We start from the raw sequence: 17,970 nt of genomic DNA, 5'->3' as shown, positions 1-17,970 counted from the left end.
CAATTGGCTCACATGATATGGAGGCGAAGAAGTCCCACAATCTGCTGTCTGCAAGCTGAAGACCCAGGGAAGCCAGTGGTGTAATTCAGTCTGAGTCTAAAGGTCTGCGAAGCAGGGGAGCTGATGGTATAAATTCTAGTACGAGGGCAGGAGAAGATGAGAGGGGATGTTTCAGCTCAGACAGTGAAGCAGGAAAAAAAAAAAAGAAAGCGAGCGAGAGAGAGGGCAAATTCCTCTTTCCTCCACCTTTTGTTCTATTTTGACCTTCAATGGATTGGATAATGCCTTCCTATATTGGGAGGACATTCTATTCACTGAGTCTACAGATTCCAGTTGACACATGAAATTAACTATCACAGACTCCCTCTCTCTCTGTCTCTCTTTTTAAATCTGCCAACTGCACACTAAAGACTCCTCTTAATGGGAAAAGTTGTAACAACTTTATGGCCATATTTAACCTCCCACGGGTAACTACAAACATCTTAAAGTAAATATAATATTCAATAATTTTATGTTGAAAGCAACATAACAGGAACAAGATATAGATACCCAATATCACTATTTCCATTTAATACATTACTAGAGGTTTTAGCCACTGCAATAGGCAAGAAAAAGAAATGAAAGTTATATAATTGGAAAGAAATAAAATGGTCATTATTTTCTACATAGCTGGAAACAAAGTAAGAAAAATGGCTAGACTATTAGAATTAATTAGTTTAATTAATAATTCAGCAAGGGTGTTAGCTTCAAGACCAACATACAAAAATAATTGTATTTCTATATTTACACTGAAAACAATTAGAAAATAAAAATTTACATTAAAAATGACATGAAATATTAAATGCCTAGAATAAATCTAACAAAGATGTGTGCAGTTTCTATATTTAAAAACTGTAAAGCATTAAGAGAAATTACAGACACCAAAATAAATGGAGAAATATATCATTTTTATGGATTGAAAGATTCAACCCCACATAATGCTGTTATTAGTCTCCTAAGGCTGCTTTAATAAAGTACCACAAACTGGGTTTTTTTTTTTTTAAACAACAACAACAACAACAACAACAAAAAACACCCAGAATTTATTATCTCACCATTCTTGGGGCTAGAAGTCTAAAATTAAAGATCAGTAGGGTCATGCTTTCTCAGAAAACTATACGGGAGAATCTTTTCTTGCCTCTCTTAGGTTTTGGTGTCATCAACAATCCTTAGCATTCCTTGGCTTGCAACTGCAGTACTTCAGTCTCTGCTTCCATCATTGCATGGGGTTCTCCTCGCGTGTGTATGCCTCCATATCTTCTCTTCTCTTAAGGACACCAGTCATAATGGATGAAGTGCGCACCTTCCTTCAGTATGGCCTCATCTTAACTAATTACATCTGCAACAATCCTATATGACTAAATAAGGTCCCATTTTAAGGGTTAGAACTCCAACGCATCTTTTTAGGTGACACAATTCAACACAATGAATAACAAATACCAATTCTCCAAAACAGGCATACCACTTCAGTGTAATAGTAAACAAAATCCCCATGGATTCTAAAATTTATAAGGAAAGTTTTGTCACAACTGGCAAGCTGATTCCAAAATTTACATGAAGATGCAAAGGATCAAGGAAAGTAAAGATAATCTTGAAGGACATAATAGGAGAGAGGACTTTTTCTATCACATACTAAGATTTATTATAAAGCTATTACAGAAATTAAGACAGTATGGTATTTCCACAAGGAGAAACAAAAGGAACAGCCTTCATAGTCCTGAAACAAATCCACATATATATATATATATATATATACACACACACACACACACACACACACACAACTGATACATGACAAAGGTGTCAATGCAGAACAGTGGGGAAAAGGACAGTCTTTTTAAAAAATAGTGCTTAATCCATGTAAAATTCACATGGAAAGGTTGAAATCTGACTTACTTTACACTATACACATAACCCAACCTCAGCTGGATTATAAAACTAAATGTGAAAGACTAATAACATTTCTAGAAATTTTCTTCATTTGGTAGGAAAATATTTCTTAAAGAGTATACAATAAGCACTAAGCACAAAGGGTTTTTTGTTTGGTTTTTGGATGCAGTCTTGCTCTGTTGCCCAGGCTGGAGTGCAGTGGCACAACCTTGGTTTATTGCAACCTTTGCTTCCCGGTTCAAGTGATTCTCCTGCTTCAGCCTCCTGAGCAGCTGGGACTATAGGTGCACACTACCATACGCGGCTAATTTTCTTTTTTTTTTCCTGTGGCAGAGTCTTGCTGCACAAGACTGCAGTGCAGGCTGCAGTGCAGCTGTGCGATCTTGGCTCACTGCAAGCCCTGCCTCCAGGGTTCAAGTGATTCTCCTGCCTCAGCCTCCCTAGTAGCTGGGATTACAAGTGCCCACCATGCCCAGCTAATTTTTGTATTTTTAGTAGAGACAGGGTTTCACCATGCTGGCCAGGCTGGTCTCAAACTCCTGGCCTCAAGAATTCCGCCTGCCTCAGCCTCACAAAGTGCTGCTATTATAGGTATGAGCCACCGCACTAGGCCACAAAGGTCTTTTAAGTTCATCAAAAGACACCAATGAGTGAAAAGGCAAGCTACTGAGTGGGAGAAGATATTTGCAATATATGCAGTAGTCCTCCCTTATCCATGGGGATATGTTCCAAGATGTTCCACAGATGCCTGAAACCTCCAGTAGTATTGAACCCTATATATGCAATGCTTTTTCCTATACATACATATCTATGATAAAGTTCAATTTATAAATTAGGCACAGAAAGAGACTAACAACTAACAATAGAACAATTATAATATACTTTAATAAAAGTTGTTTAAAACTTAAGAATTATTTGTTACTGGAATTTTCCATTTAATATTTTCAGACCATGGTTGATTATGGGTAACCAAGACTTCAGAAAGCAAAACCATGGATGAGGGGCGCTATTGTATATTCAAAAAAGACTTATCTTAGTGTATTCCTGATTGCCAAAAGAAAATGCCACAGACTGTGTAATTTATAAATGGTAAAAATTTATTTCTCACAGTTCTGGAGGTTGGCAAGTCCAAGATCAAGGCACTGGCAGATTTGTTGTCTTGGAATTACTCTCCAATTCCAAGATGAAACTTTGTTGTTGTCCTCTTGCTGGGAGGAACATTGTTATCATACAGTGAGGGGTTAAAAGGGCAAAAGGAATGAACCTTTGTGAAAGGCATGAATACCCTCTTTTGTAAGGGCATGAATCCCATTCACGAGGATGGAGTCCTCATAGCCTAACCCCTCCCAAAGGCTCCACTTCTTATACCATTGCCTTAATGTTTAAGTTCCAATATATGAATTTTGAAGGGACACATATATTCAAACCATAGCAGGACTGATATCTAGAATATATGCCCATAAGAAAATGTCAATGCAATACAAAAATGAGCAAGAGACTTGAACAGGCACTTATGGGAGATATCCAGATACCCAAAAAACATGAAAATGGACTCAGCCTCATTAATAATCCGGGAAAATGCAAATTAAAACCACAATGAGATACCACTATACCCCCTTCAGAATGGTTATAATTAAAAAGATGTGCAGTAGTAATTATTGGCAAGGATGTTGGGAAACTGAAACTCTCATACATGGCTGAAGGGAGTATAAACTGAAACCACCATTTTCTAAAATTGCCTAAGATTATCTACCTAAATTTTACATATACATAACAAGCAATTTCACTTTTAGGTTTAAACCCAACAGAAATGTGTGCATATGTATCACTGTTAAATAAAAATTGTAGGCCATTGTTTTGGGCTAAGTTCCTGCACTAGGTCTCAATGAATCAGACTAAAAATCAAAATGGAGTCACTCACACTGAGGTTCCATGTCATCAAATGGAAACTACCTTGTTATCTGAAGTCCTGAAAAGTCAGGAAAAAGAGTCTAATTTCCCCTGAGTGCCAGTTTCAATTAGCATAATAATGAAATTCCTTCTGCTTTAATCCTTACCAAAAAAAGGTAAACTAAAGTTACCTGATGTTAACCAATCAGTTATTTCTCTATATTTCTCGGTTCTGCTTTATAAGGAAAATAACTTATTTATTTATTTTTTGGAAAGTTACTTTGAAATGGACCAATCTGTTTTCTATTCTTATTTCTGCTTTCTCCAGCCCTTCTCTGTCCATAAAACCTAACTCTTCTGCTCAGCTCATTGGAACACTTGTTCTATTTTCTGGAATGAAGTGTTTCCAGATTCTAGAATCACAAATGAAGCTAATTGAGATCTTTAAATTAAATTTGTTGTAATTTTGTCTTTTAACACCACCAATGACAAGAATGTTCACAGAAGCATTACTCCTAATAGCCACAAATTGGAAACAACTCAAATGTCCATCAATAGATGATTAAAATTGTACCATATTCACAAAACAGAATACTATACAGCAATTAAAATGAATGAACAGTCACAAATCACAGATGTACCTGTGAAACAATGAATAAAAAAACCCAAATCTCAATTTTGAGCAAGTTAACTAATCTTTTCATTTCTATCTCGAGATTAAAAAATTATACCTCCTAGGGTTAAATGGTGAGGATTAAGTGGGATGGTGCATGTGAAGTGCTCAGCAAGCCAAGCATTTTTTAATATCATGCTCTCTCAGTAGGCCACCTTTCAGGAAATGGGCACTAAAGAATGCTACAGATTAGCTGGATGTGGTGGCACGTCCCTGTAAGCCCAGCTACTCGGGAGGCTGAGGCAGGAGAATCGTTTGAATCCAGGAGGTGGAGGTTGCAGTGAGCCGAGATTGCGCCACTGCACCTGCACCCCAGCCTGGGCAACAGAGTGAGACTCTTGTCTCCAAAACAAACAAACAAACAAAAATGCTATAGAGCACTTATAGTGCCTTCTAACGCCACTGATAATTCTTCCTCAAACCCCTTCCCCCTTCCTCCATCTTTTCACCATTGAGCCTCGGTCTCTTTAAGAAGTGAACCATAACTGAGGAAAGAGGAATGCTGGGAAGTTCTCCTCAGCTCAGGTCCGGAGCCTGACGGGAAAAGAGGGCGGAGACTAGGCCTGCGCACGCGTGGTTGGCCGGCTGCTGCGTTGTGATGGATCAGGCGGAATTCCAGAAGAGAAACTAATCCTTGTCTAGGCGCAGAGGGCTTGGTTCATATTCGCAAATTCCCCGTCCGGTGCTCTTCCGGTAGCAGGGAGGCGACAGAAGGTGGGTGCGGCCGCAGTGGTAGTGGGCGGGACGGCGGGGGCGGAGGCCACGCCACGTGACGAGGCGTTGCGGCGGGGGCGGTGCCAGGTGGGCTACGCTGCTGGGGCGGCTGCGGATTTCGCCTTAGGGACGCGTTGACACTCACTGGCTGGTCCGCTGCTCTCAGTCGGAGACCACGTTGCCTCGTTAGTCCTCAAAGATGGGCGTGGGAATTCTTGGTGGGAAGGAGAATTTCGGAACGCGTGCTGTTCTCAGAGGAGGGATGAGCGCCCATAGATGTTTGTGGCGAGTGCGCAAAAGTTCTCATCTCTTCTTTGGAACCGTCTTTTCAACCAGTTGTGCGTTTCCATCCTTGACTATTCGGATAAAGACAACTTTGAAGAGCTTTTTGTTTTAGGTTTAATTCGTCCCGTTTAGTTCTTTGACTTTTAGGGGAAGGGAATTTACTGAATGGCCAACTGAGTTTCTTTTCTACAGGAAGGCGATTGTGAAGCGGGTCTCAGAGGGGCTTGATGTCCCCCACCCCTCACACGGAGACCTTGAAAGAGGCAGGTGACTCACTTTCAGTAAGGGCGTGCATGTTGTTCGCCTGCGATGGGTGGCATCTTGAGCTCACATCTAGCGTTAGGCCAAGAAATGGGGCCCTTAGGGAGGCTTCCAGTGAAGGTTGAGTTACGGGTCAGGGCTGGGAGGTTGTTGTACCCCTCTTTGAGAAATAAAAGGCGACGTGGGCCTCTAAGTGCTGACTCTCATGGGGTCAGAAACTATTTCTTAAGTCCATTCTTCTCAGAGTTTGGTAACTTCCTCCCACGTCTTGGTCTGCTGGTCTAATTCCCTTCAATAAACTTCAACGTAGGAAAGACCAGAGTGTGTGTCTTTAAAGATACTAGAGAAGTGGGAGCTGTTGCTGGAAAGCTGTTTTCTTATGTAGCTACTGAAGGAACAGAAAGCAGGAAGAAAGAAAAAAGTTAGTTGTGGCCCCAGAAGAGTTGTTTTTCAAATGCTGAGCCGTGAAGCCTCATGCACTCAACACAAAGTTTTTCTTTCATATAGATAAGCCTGAAGAAAAAAAAAAAAAACCTGAGTATGTATTTTAGGTGTCCAGCTATCCATTACCAAGAAGAAATCTATTCGTTTGAGCCTGAAGAACTCTTTGAGGTAAAAAATTAGAATGAAAGAACCTTTGGATGGTGAATGTGGCAAAGCAGTGGTACCACAGCAGGAGCTTCTGGACAAAATTAAAGAAGAACCAGACAATGCTCAAGTAAGCATTTCATCTTGATTTAAATATTTAAAAAAATTCCTTCTTTTCCGTCTGGTCAACTGAAAATTTTAGTTAGGCAGTTTCTGGTTTGTAAGTTTAAAATAACCCAAACTGAGACAGGCTCTCGCTGTCGCTCAGAGTATTTATAGTGCAGTGGTGCGATCTCCTTGGCTCACTGCAGCCTCCACCTCCCAGGCTGAAGTGATCTTCCAACCTCAGCCTCCTGTGTAGCTGAGACCACAGGGCACACACCAACACGCTCAGCTATTTTTTTGTATTTTTGGTAGAAACGGGGTTTGGCCACGTTTCCCAGGCTGATCTCAAACTCCTGAACTCAAGCAATCCACCCGCCTTGGCCTCCCAAAGTTCTGGGATTACAGGCATGAGCCATCATGCCTGGCTGGTTTTTTGCTCTTTGAATGAAGGCTATAACTACGTGGTTTTGTTTGTGTGGAAGGAAAGTAGTATATTTACCATTTTTCCATACTTGTCATTAAAAAAAATTCTCTTGTATCTGGTAGTACTTTTCTTTATTCTGTTAAGAATTTGTGGTCTGTGCTAGTCTCTGGGTATCCAGGACTGAGCAAAGTCAGCTTAGTCCCTTCCCTTGTAGAGCTTATATGTTAGTAGAGGAGGCAGAGATTACAAAAGTATTGGTCAAATAATATATATAATTACAAACTATGACAAGTACTCTGAAAGAAAAGCCTAAAGTGGGGATCTGACCTAGTTTTGGTTGTGGTCTGAGGCCTGGGAATGGCTAGGAAAGGCCTCTCTAATGAAAGGATGTGTAAGCTGAATTATGAAGAATGAATTGATTAGGCAAAGGGCATGGAGAAGAGTATTACAGACAGAGGAAATTGTGAATAGGAAAGCCCTGAGTTGGGAAGATGCATGGTTCTTTTTAAGACCTGTGGGAACAGTGAGCCTGGAACAGAAAAGGTATGAAAATGGTGATGAAGATAATGAAACAACAACAATAAAAATAGATGGCGTTAGTATATCAGTATGTGGTATATATTATATCATAATCATATGTGACATTATTAACTTAATGCTTATATATGCTTAAGAGTGTGTCAGGCACCATTTTTACCACCATATTATTATCTCCATTTTACAGATGAGGAGACCAAAGCTCAAAAAAGCCAAATAGTTTACCACGGATCACAGTTAGTAGTAAATGACAAAGACTGAGTTCAAATCCAGGTGGTCAGACTCCAGAACCTGTGCTATTCTGCTTCTCTATGATAAGGCTGTATATATAGTTTGAGGCTGGATTATGCAGGACCTAGTGGACCTTGTTATAAATTTTGGTTTTTATCCTAAGAGCAGTTCATAGCCATTATACGTTTTTTTTGTTTGTTTTTTGTTTTTTTTTTTTTTAGATGGAGTTTTGCTGCAATGTTGTGTTCTTGGTGGCTCACTGCAACCTCCACATCCCAGGTTCAAATGATTCTCCTGCCTCAGCCTCCCCAGTAGCAGGGATTACAGGTGCCTGCCACCACGCCTGGCTAATTTTTTTTTTTAGGTGGAGATGAGGTTTCACCATGTTGGCCAGGCTGGTTTCAAACTCCTGACCTCAGGTGATCCGCCCACCTCAGCCTCCCAAAGTGTTAGGATTACAGGCGTGAGCCACCACACCTGGCCAATTGTAGGGTTTTAAGTGAAAAAGTAAGATGAAACAGATCTGTGTTTGGAAAGATCATTCTGGCTACCCCATAGGGACCCAGAATGGAGAGCACAGAAATCAATGTGGGGGTCAGGCGTGGTGGCTCATGCCTGTAATCCCAGCACTTTGGGAAGCCGAGGCGGGTGGATCATGAGGTCAGGAGATTGAGACCATCCTGGCTAACACGGCGAAACTCTGTCTCTATGAAAAATACAAAAAATTATCCAGGTGTGGTGGTGGGCGCCTGTAGTCCCAGGTACTTGGGAGGCTGAGGCAGGAGAATGGCGTGAACCTGGGAGGTGGAGCTTGCAGTGAGCTGAGATTGTGCCACTGCAGTCTAGCCTGGGCGACAGAGTGAGACTCTGTTTCAAAAAAAAAAAAAAAAAAAAAAAATATCCTTGTGGAGAGATGAGTTAGTTGTTTTGGCAAGGAATTTTTTTTCTGGGACAGTTCTTTTGCTTTACACTCTATAGTTACTGACTTTGTTGTATAAGCGAAGCAATTATATTTTAAAATAATAAAAAATAATTTTATTTTTCACACCATCTCACAGGCCGTATCATTTCTTTTTTTGTTTTCGAGATGGAGTCTTGCTCTGTCACACTCAGGCTGGAGTGCAGTGGCGCGATCTCGGCTCACTGCAACCTCCACCTCCCAGGTTCAAGTGATTCTCCTGCCTCAGCCTCCTGCGTAGCTGGAATTACAGGTGTGTGCCACCACGCCTGGCTAACTTTTTATATTTTTGGTAGAGACTGGGTTTTGACATGTTGGCCAGATTGGTTTTGAACTCCTGACCTCAAGTGCTCTGCCCACCTCGGCGTCCCAAAGTGCTGGGATTATAGTTGTGAGCCACCGTGCCCAGCCACAGGCAGTATCATAAGAAGACAGGGATGTCAGGTAGATTTTGTTTCACTCATGAACTCTATGCCTTCCTAGAGTGCTAGGCTAAGAAGAGTTCTGAGGTAGTGTCTGTAAGATGTGGAGTGGGGGATGGTGGCATCAATGCCACTTGTTTTCCCTCCGGATGGTAAATTCTTACTCTTTCTCTGCCTAAACTAACCGTTTCTTCGCCAGGTTTTGTGTATTTTAGCTTTTAAATATTTTTTATATCTGATCCTTGATATTCTTCTATATTTCATTATTTCTTTCTCTCTTTTCTGTGTTTCCTTTTTTTGAGACAGGGTCTCACTTTGTTGCCCATACTGGAGCGCAGTGGCGTGAGTATGGCCACTGCACTGTAAGTGAGATCCTCCCACCTCAGCCTCCCAGGTAGCTGACTGCAAACATGCTCCACCACACCCAACTAGTTTTTGTAGAGATGGGGTCTCCTTATGTTGCCCAGACTGGTCCTGAACTCCTGACCTCAAGCAGTCCTCCTGCCTTGGCCTCCCAAAGTGCTGGGATTACAGGCATGAGCCATCACACCTGAACTATTTCATTATTTTTCATTTGGACTTTTATGATAGTTTGCTAGCTATTCTCCTTCCTTCAGTCACATATCCCATCAAAAGACTGTATGGTGATGCCATTGTACTGTACAGATGGAGTGATATTTCTCCCTTTAAAGACCCTGTTTCCTTCTGTGTGATGAAGCAAAGATCTTTCAGTGTGACATCCAAACCATCCATGTTTAGGCCTTTGTTTCCCTCTCCAGTGTCATCATTCATTGTTCCCTTTTCTAATCTATGCTCCTGCCAACTATTTGCAGTTCACTCAAAACTGTCTTCTAAAACTAGGTTGCATTTTATTTCCTTGCCTTTGCACATGCCATTTCTTGTGCTGGTGGAAGAAGAAATAAGCTAGGTAGGCTGGCAAAATTTTGTCTCAAAAAAGTTTGTTTGTTGAGGCTGAGGCAGGAGAATGGCGTAAACCCGGGAGGCGGAGCTTGCAGTGAGCTGAGATCCGGCCACTGCACTCCAGCCTGGGCGACAGAGCGAGACTCCGTCTCAAAAAAAAAAAAAAAAAAAAGTTTGTTTGTCATTCACAATAGAATGAGCTGTTCTCTCTCTCTCTTTTTTAAATTGTATAGCGCAGTCACTTTTATTATGGTATCTACAGGTCAATGAATTTTGTCTTCATACTGATTATACTAATCTTGCCATCTCCTCCTCATCCTTCATTGACACACTAGACTGCAGTCTCTCTGAAGTCAGAAATTGGTCTTGTTGACCTGAGTCTCCATTTCCTAGCACAGGGATTGGCACAAAGTACATGTTCAATAATTGGAATAAAAGAGCCTCTGTTTCACATATAAGGAAACTGAGCCTGAAGGAATAAGTGATTTCACCAGTGTCTCATGGTAAAACTGGGATACAAACCAGTTTGTTGTTACTCCAGATGCAATATTTCTTTCATTATACCTAGCCTATACACTTTACAAATAATGTGCTTTAAGTTAATTAAATGTTCTTTCTGAATATAAAAATTGTGATAATGGAAATCTCCCTAGCAGCTTAGATTGTAAATTTAAGAGGATAGGAACTGCTCAGTTGTCTTTGGTTTATAGTATTGCTTTCAGTTGAATAGGCTATATTTTTTTGTGATTGAGGGTATAGACTATGACAAGCCAGTTGACAAGCCAGTTGACACAATTGACAATACACAAATTGTGTATTGTTTTCCATGTTGCATTGATGAATCTCCTTTGAATATTAGAAAATAAGAGACAAATAAAAAATGTTTTTTATTTTCTGATTTTCTTTTTTTTTTTTTTGAGACGGAGTCTTGCTCTGTAGCCCAGGCCGGAGTGCAGTGGCCGGATCTCAGCTCACTGCAAGCTCCGCCTCCCGGGTTTACGCCATTCTCCTGCCTCAGGCTCCTGAGTAGCTGGGACTACAGGCGCCTGCCACCTCGCCCGGCTAGTTTTTTGTATTTTTTAGTAGAGACGGGGTTTCACCGTGTTAGCCAGGATGGTCTTGATCTCCTGACCTCGTGATCCGCCCGTCTCGGCCTCCCAAAGTGCTGGGATTACAGGCTGGAGCCACCGCGCCCGGCCTATTTTCTGATTTTCTAAGAGTTTGTTCTGGATATTACAATTATAGTTGAAGGCCAGGCGCAGTGACTTGTGCCTATAACCCTAGCACTTTAGGGGGCTGAGGTGGGTGGATCAATTGAGGTCAGGAATTCAAGACCAGCCTGGCCAACCTGGTGAAACCCTGTCTCTACTAAAAATACAACAACTAGCTGGGCATGGTAGTGAGCACCTGTAATCCCAGCTACTTGGGAGGCTGAGGCATGAGAATCACTTGAACCTGGGGGGCGGAAGTTGCAGTGAACTGAGATTGCGCCATTGCACTCCAATCTGGACCACAAAGGGAGACTCCATCTAAAAAAAAAGTTACAGTTTAGCCCTCATATTCATATATGTTGAGCATTCATATTCATTCAGTGAGTTTTTATTCCTGCCTACTATAATCCATAATACTTGAACATTGTTGTGAGCAGTTTACATACCTTAATCCATTTAATGCTCACAACCCTGAGTTAAGTACTGTTTTTCTTCCCACTTTACCTATGAGGAAGCTGAGTCCTAGATAGTAACCTGTTAAAAGTCACATAATTAATAAATGGTTGAGTCAGGATTTGGACCCCAGCAGTCTGATTCAAAAGCCCAAACGCTTAACCAGGATGGTAAACTGTATTAGTTACTTTGTTTTCAGAAAGGCTACAGAGATGAAAAGATAGGACTTCTGCTCTTGAGGTAATTGATAGTGTAATGGAGAGAAAAGTTATGGAAATGGGAGAAGTAATATTTATTTGTTGAGTGACTGTGCCTTGTGAGAAGCTGTGCTAAGCGTATCTTACGCATTCTCATTTAAACCTAATTGTCTTCAAAGTTGTATGCTTTCTGTTGCTTTGTGCCACCCTTTTTTTTTTTTTTTTTTTTTTTTGATGGAGTCTTGCTTTGTAGCCCAGGCTGAAGTGCAGTGGTGCAATCTCGGGTCACTGTAACCTCCACCTCCTGGGCTCATGCAGTTCTCCTGCCTCAGCCTGCCAAGTAGCTGGGATTACAGGCGCCCACCACCACACCTGGCTAATTTTTGTATTTTTAATAGAGACGGGGTTTCACCATGTTGGCCGGCTGGTCTTGAACTCTGCCTGCCTCAACCTCCCAAAGTGCTGGGATTACCGGTGTGAGCCACTGCGCCTGGCCTGTGCCGCCTTTTGTACAAATTCAAAATCAAGGCCAGGCATGGTGGCTCATACCTGTAATCCCAGCACTTTGGGAGGCCGAGGTGGGTGGCTCACTTGAGGTCAGGAGTTCAAGACCAGCCTGGCCAACATGGTGAAACCCCATCTCTACTAAAAATACAAAAAAATTAGCCAGTCCTGGTGGTACGCGCCTGTGAGCTCAGCTACTTGGGAGGCTGAGGCAGGAGAATCACTTGAACCCAGGAGGTGGAGGCTGCAGTGAACAGAGATTGCTCTACTGCACTCCAACCTGGGCAACAGAGAAAGATTCCATCTAAAAAAAAAAAAAATACAAAATCACAGTCTTATGTAATTGCTTTAAAATTGTGTGAGGTGCATTGGCAGCATAGGGGAAGGAGCCCTAAATCTATTTGAGAGGGAGAGTAAGGCTTCACAGAGCAGGTAGCAATTGAATCATAACAACTGACTAAAAGTTTCAGACAGAGAAAATATAGCAGAGAAAATAGCCAAGTCATGGAGGGGTGAGATAATGTGGTGTGTTTAATAGTTGAGTATTGATAATAAAGTGGGAAAAGAGAATAGATTTAAAAATGGTTAGGTAGGATTGATCAAATTTAGAGATTGTTTATGAGGTGTGAAGGTCAGAGAGGAGTCCAAGGATACTTACAGGTTTTGGGGTTTATGGTGATACCATTTACTGAGGGGTTAGAACAGGATTTTGGAGGAAGTACTAAGTGCAGTTTGGGGTCTGTTGTGTTTAAAGGGCTTGTGGGATATTCAAGTGGTAAATTGCACAAGGAGCCATTTGCACATAAAAATCTGGGATTTGGAGATTGAAAAGTTATCTACTTGGAGATGTAGGGCTTCCAGATAAAATATAGGATGCCAGGTTAAATTTTACTGTCAAATAAACAATGGTAATTTTTATTATAAGAGTATTGCATGCAATACTTGGAACACACTTATTCTAAAATAGCATTATTTCAGCTATAGCTAAAAAGAAGGTTTCCTTTTCCTGTAAGATAGTAGGACAGTTTGCTGAGCAGTTTGTAGGTAAGGTGGAGGGGGTTGAGGGATTTTGAGGGAGTTCTTAGTTACTTCTTTTTACCTGGTGAAATTGAAACATCAATGAGCAGGAAAGATGTAGAGTTTGGACTTGTGGGCTATGAAGGTTTAGAAAAGTTACTTTCTGAGGTAAAAGAAACCAGTCAGGGAAATATAACAGAAATAGCAGAAAAATTTTAGAAATTGAGTTGATAAGGCAAAGTAATTTTTATTGAATCTGGCCAGGCGTTATGGCTCACGCCTGTAATCCCAGCACTTTGGGAGGCCAAGGCGGGCGGATCACGAGGTCAGGAGATCAAGACCATCCTGGCTAACATGGTGAAACCCCGTCTCTACTAAAAATACAAAAAAATTAGCCAGGTGTGGTGGCGTGCGCCTGTAGTCCCAGCTACTCGGGAGGCTGAGGCAGGAGAATGGCGTGAACCTGGGAGGCAGAGCTTGTAGTGAGCCGAGACTGCGCCACTGCACTCCAGCCTGGGTGAGGTGACAGAGTGAGACTCCGTCTCAAAAAAAAAAAAAAAAAAAAAAAAAAAAAAAAAAAAAAAAATATTTTTTTTTGTTGAATCTTAAACACTCGTTTTGGTAATTTGAAGAGGTATATAATACTTTTAACATCCTCTTCATTTTGCAAGTGTCAGTAAATATTGTTATTTAAGTATAATGTTTAAGAACATGCACTTTGGATTGAATAGACTTACATACCTTCATTTAGCAAGTATTTATTAAATGCCACAGTTATTAAAATAATAAGTATGAGAACTAGCACTTTGGCTGGGTGCAGTGGCTCACGCCTGTACTCCCAGCACTCTGGGAGGCCAAGGCAGGCAGATCACCTGAGGTCAAGAGTTCGAGACCAGCCTGACCAACATGGAGAAACCCTGTCTCTACTAAAACTACAAAATTAGCCGGGCGTGGTGGCGCATGCCTGTAATCCCAGCTACTCGGGAGGCTGAGGGAGGAGAATCACTTGAACCCTGGAGGCGGAGGTTGTGGTGAGCCGAGATCACGCCATTGCACTCCAGCCTGGGCAAGAAGAGCAAAACTCCATCTCAAAAGAAGAAAAAAAAGAACTAGCATTTTGTGTTCGTATCATGCTTACTTTTGACTTTGACTAACTAAGATGCCATGCTGTGTACTTTATTTATATTAAGTCATTTGCCCCCTCCCTCCCCATTGGCCCTATGGGTTAGGTAATATTATCTTTATTTTACAGATAAATTGAAACTAAGAAAGATTAAATAGCTTGTTTAGGAGCCAAGATCGTATGTTTCTGTCTGCTGTTAGAACCCATAGTCATTACTGTTATGTTGACTGTGTTGGGCGGTTGGGTATACAGGGTTGAAAAAAACAGATATTGTCCATAATGGATGTGATCTTTTCAGTCTAATGTGTGTGTAGGGGGAAGGATGAATGTTAGGCATTATTCAAATTATCCAAATAAGTAATGAAATGATTTAGTGCTGTGAGAGAAAGGAGATGGGAGAGATTACTACAACGGGGGAACTTTATTTCAATTGGGCCAGAGTTTGAATTCATCGTAGTAATTACTTTATATTTTCACATGTATGACGGTGCTATGTTGGGTTTTAGAACAGAGAGACTGGCTGGGTGCGGTGGCTCATGCCTGTAGTCCCAACACTTTGGGAGGTGGAGGTGGGCGGGTCACCTGAGGTCAGGAGTTCAAGACCAGCCTGACCAACATGGTGAAACTCTGTCTCTACTAAAAATACAAAAATTAGTTGGGCATAGTGGTGGATGCCTGTAATACCAGCTACTCGGGAGGCTGAGGATTGCTTGAACCCGGGAGGCAGAGGTTGCAGTGAGCTGAGATGGCGCCATTGCACTCCAGCCTGGGCAACAGAGCGAGACTCCATCTCAAAAAGAAGAAGAAGAAGAAAAAAAAAAAAAAAAAGAACAGAGAGACTGAGTTTGATTCCCATCTGTGCATGTAGTCTCTTTGTGACCTTGGGCAAGTTGCTGAACATCTCTTAGCTTCGCTTTCCTCATCTATAAAGAAGGGATATCTTATAGAGAGCACCTCTTTGGGTGCTCAATACATATCATGGGAAGTGTTGAATTAATGCAGTGGTTCCTAGTTTTTGGCAAATTTCGAAAGTAACTTTGGAACTAACATAGCTACTCATTTATTTTGCTACATGTGGGGAGATTAAAAATACAACTGCCATTTATTACCATCAGTGATTCAGAAAAGTAAGACTTTTTAAGAAAACTTTCTGTTTTGAAATATGTAAGGGTATTTTAACATTAAAAAAAGGATGGTTATAATTTCAGAATAAAGAACCATTCAAAATAGGCATTTACATTTTTAAAATGTTTCATGATTACATTTTGTTTTAAAACGTTTTAAAGAATGTAGTAAGAATAAATAGGATTCTGTCTGTGATGATTTTATGTATAATGAGCAGATTGCATTGACACTCTTGTATCTTTTCTGTCATTAACAGAAAAGACAGCTTGTAAGTCTAAAATGATTGAAATCCAAACTCTAAATGATTCAGATTTAATTTTTCTTTTTTTTTTTTTTTTTTTTGAGACAGAGGCTCTCTCTGTTGCCCAGGCTGGAGTGCAGTGGCACAATCTCAGCTTACTGCAGCCTCTCCTCCCGGGTTCAAGCAATCCACTACACTCCAGCCTGGGCAACAGAGAAAGATTCCATCTAAAAAAAAAAAAAGTGATTCTCCTGCCTCAGCCTTCCTGGTAGCTGGGACTATAGGTGTGAGCCACCACGCTCAGCCACATTTAATTTCATTGATTGCTCCTTTTTGCCGGGTGCGATGGCTCACACCTGTAATCCCAGCACTTTGGCAGGCCAAGGTGGGCAGATCACCTGAGGTCAGGAGTTTGAGACCAGCCTGGCTAACGTAGCAAAACCCCGTCTCTATTGGAAAAAACACAAAAATTCGCCGGGTGTGGTAGCGCAAGCCTGTAGTCCCAGCTACTTGGGTGGCTGAGGCAGGAGAGTCGCTTGAACCCAGGTGGTGGAGGTTACAGTAAGCCAAGATCGCGCCATTGCATTCCTGGGTGACAGAAGAGACTCTCTCTCAAAAAAAAAAAAAAAAAAAAATTATTTATTGCTCCCTTTTAAACACACTATCTAAAAAATAGATAGTGCTCAGCATTTGGAATAATTATGTATTACTCCCATATATCAAAATTACATTTGAAAAGTAGATAAGAGTATTTTAAAAGATTCTCTAATTCTGAAAGATTGTCTTCATAAAGATTAAATCTAGTCTAATAACTTGTAAATTTTGACTTTTGAGGTGTTTGTGAAGGTATTTATGATTAGACTGTTTAAGAGATTAATAGGGCCGGGTGTGGTGGCTCATGCCTGTAGTTCCAGAACTTTGGGAGGCTGAGGTGTGTGGATCACGAGGTCAGGAGTTTGAGACCAGCCTGGCCAATATGGTGAAACCCTATCTCTACTAAAAATACAAAAAATAGCTGGGTATGGTGGTGCATACCTGTAGTCCCAGCTACTTGGGCAGCTGAGGCAGAAGAATCACTTGAATCTGGGAGGCAGAGGTTGCAGTGAGCCAAGATTGTGCCACTGCACACCAGCCTGGGTGACAGAGCAAGACTCCATCTCAAAAAAAAAAGATGAATAGGATAGAATAATTTTTTTTTTTGCTTGAATTTCTAGTTTACTTACATACACTGTATTCATTGCTCTTTTTTCTTTTCTTTTCTTTTTTAAAGGAGTATGGAAGTGCCCAACAGCCAAAAATTCAAGAAAGTGAATTGAAAATTAGTGGTGTGTTTTCAGTTAATGAGAGACCTCTTGGTAAGAAATGGAACTGTATAAGTTAATTACAATTAGTATTTGCTTATTCTGACTTGTAAAATTGAGAGAAAGCATCTTTTCATGTATGTCTTTCTCTTTCTTTAGAGCTGTGGTTTTTCAAACTGTGAGTAGCTGGTTTTCAGCAGCGTTTTAAAAAATAAAATAGAATAAGATTATATCAGAATATGATATGTATAGTAAGGAAACATTGTTTCATAAAATTTCTGTTTCAGTGATTGAAGTGAACACACATCCCCACATTTACAAACATATGTATATGAGAACTGGGTTATAATATTAAATGTATTTCCTACTTTGAGTCATGGTAAAAAAAAAAATTGAAACCTCAGTTTTGGAGTGCTTATTGCCTCATTGATACTTATTGCCTCATTGATACTGGATTTCAAGATAGGGAATTTGTCCTAAAAAAGAGATACTGGGCCGGGTGTGGTGGCTAACACCTGTAATCTCAGCAACTTGGGAGACTGAGGCAGGTGGATGGCTTTTGCTCAAGAGTTTGAGACCAGTCTGGGCAACATGGTGAGACCTTATCTCTGCTAAAAATTAAAAAAAAATTAGCTGGGTGTGGTGGCGTGTGCCTGTAGTCCCAGCTACTCAAGAGGCTGAGGCGGCAGGATTAGTTAATCCTGGGAGTTTGAGGCTTCAGTGAGCTATGATTACACCACTGCCTTCCAGCCGGGGTGACAGTGAGACCCTGTCTCAGAAAAAGAAAGAGAGAGAGAGAGAGGGAGAGAGAGAGACTGAGACTGTATGTGCATTAGTATTGATACTAAAACTTTTTTTAT

General features: G+C 41.0%; 1 protein-coding gene across 4 annotated transcripts in view; it reads left to right on the top strand.

The window, feature by feature from the left end:
- The first annotated feature begins 4,973 nt into the window (after positions 1-4,973).
- ZMYM6 (zinc finger MYM-type containing 6) overlaps positions 4,974-17,970 on the top strand; it is a 46,520-nt gene continuing 33,523 nt past the window's right edge. Inside the window, exons 1-4 of one of the 4 annotated variants that reach the window (XM_025354147.1) lie at positions 5,099-5,206; positions 5,684-5,754; positions 6,304-6,470; positions 17,080-17,164. In XM_025354147.1, coding sequence (XP_025209932.1) covers positions 6,378-6,470; positions 17,080-17,164 — 178 coding nt within the window. In that variant the 5' untranslated portion in view covers positions 5,099-5,206; positions 5,684-5,754; positions 6,304-6,377. Of the gene's footprint in view, positions 5,207-5,352; positions 6,471-17,079; positions 17,165-17,970 lie in introns of those variants that run through there. The other 3 variants (XM_025354129.1, XM_025354154.1, XM_025354139.1) reach the window with 3 other exon arrangements.

The sequence above is a fragment of the Theropithecus gelada genome, chromosome 1, assembly GCF_003255815.1.
Source record: "Theropithecus gelada isolate Dixy chromosome 1, Tgel_1.0, whole genome shotgun sequence".
NCBI lineage: Eukaryota > Metazoa > Chordata > Mammalia > Primates > Cercopithecidae > Theropithecus > Theropithecus gelada.
This window is presented reverse-complemented; position numbering and strand designations above follow the sequence as displayed.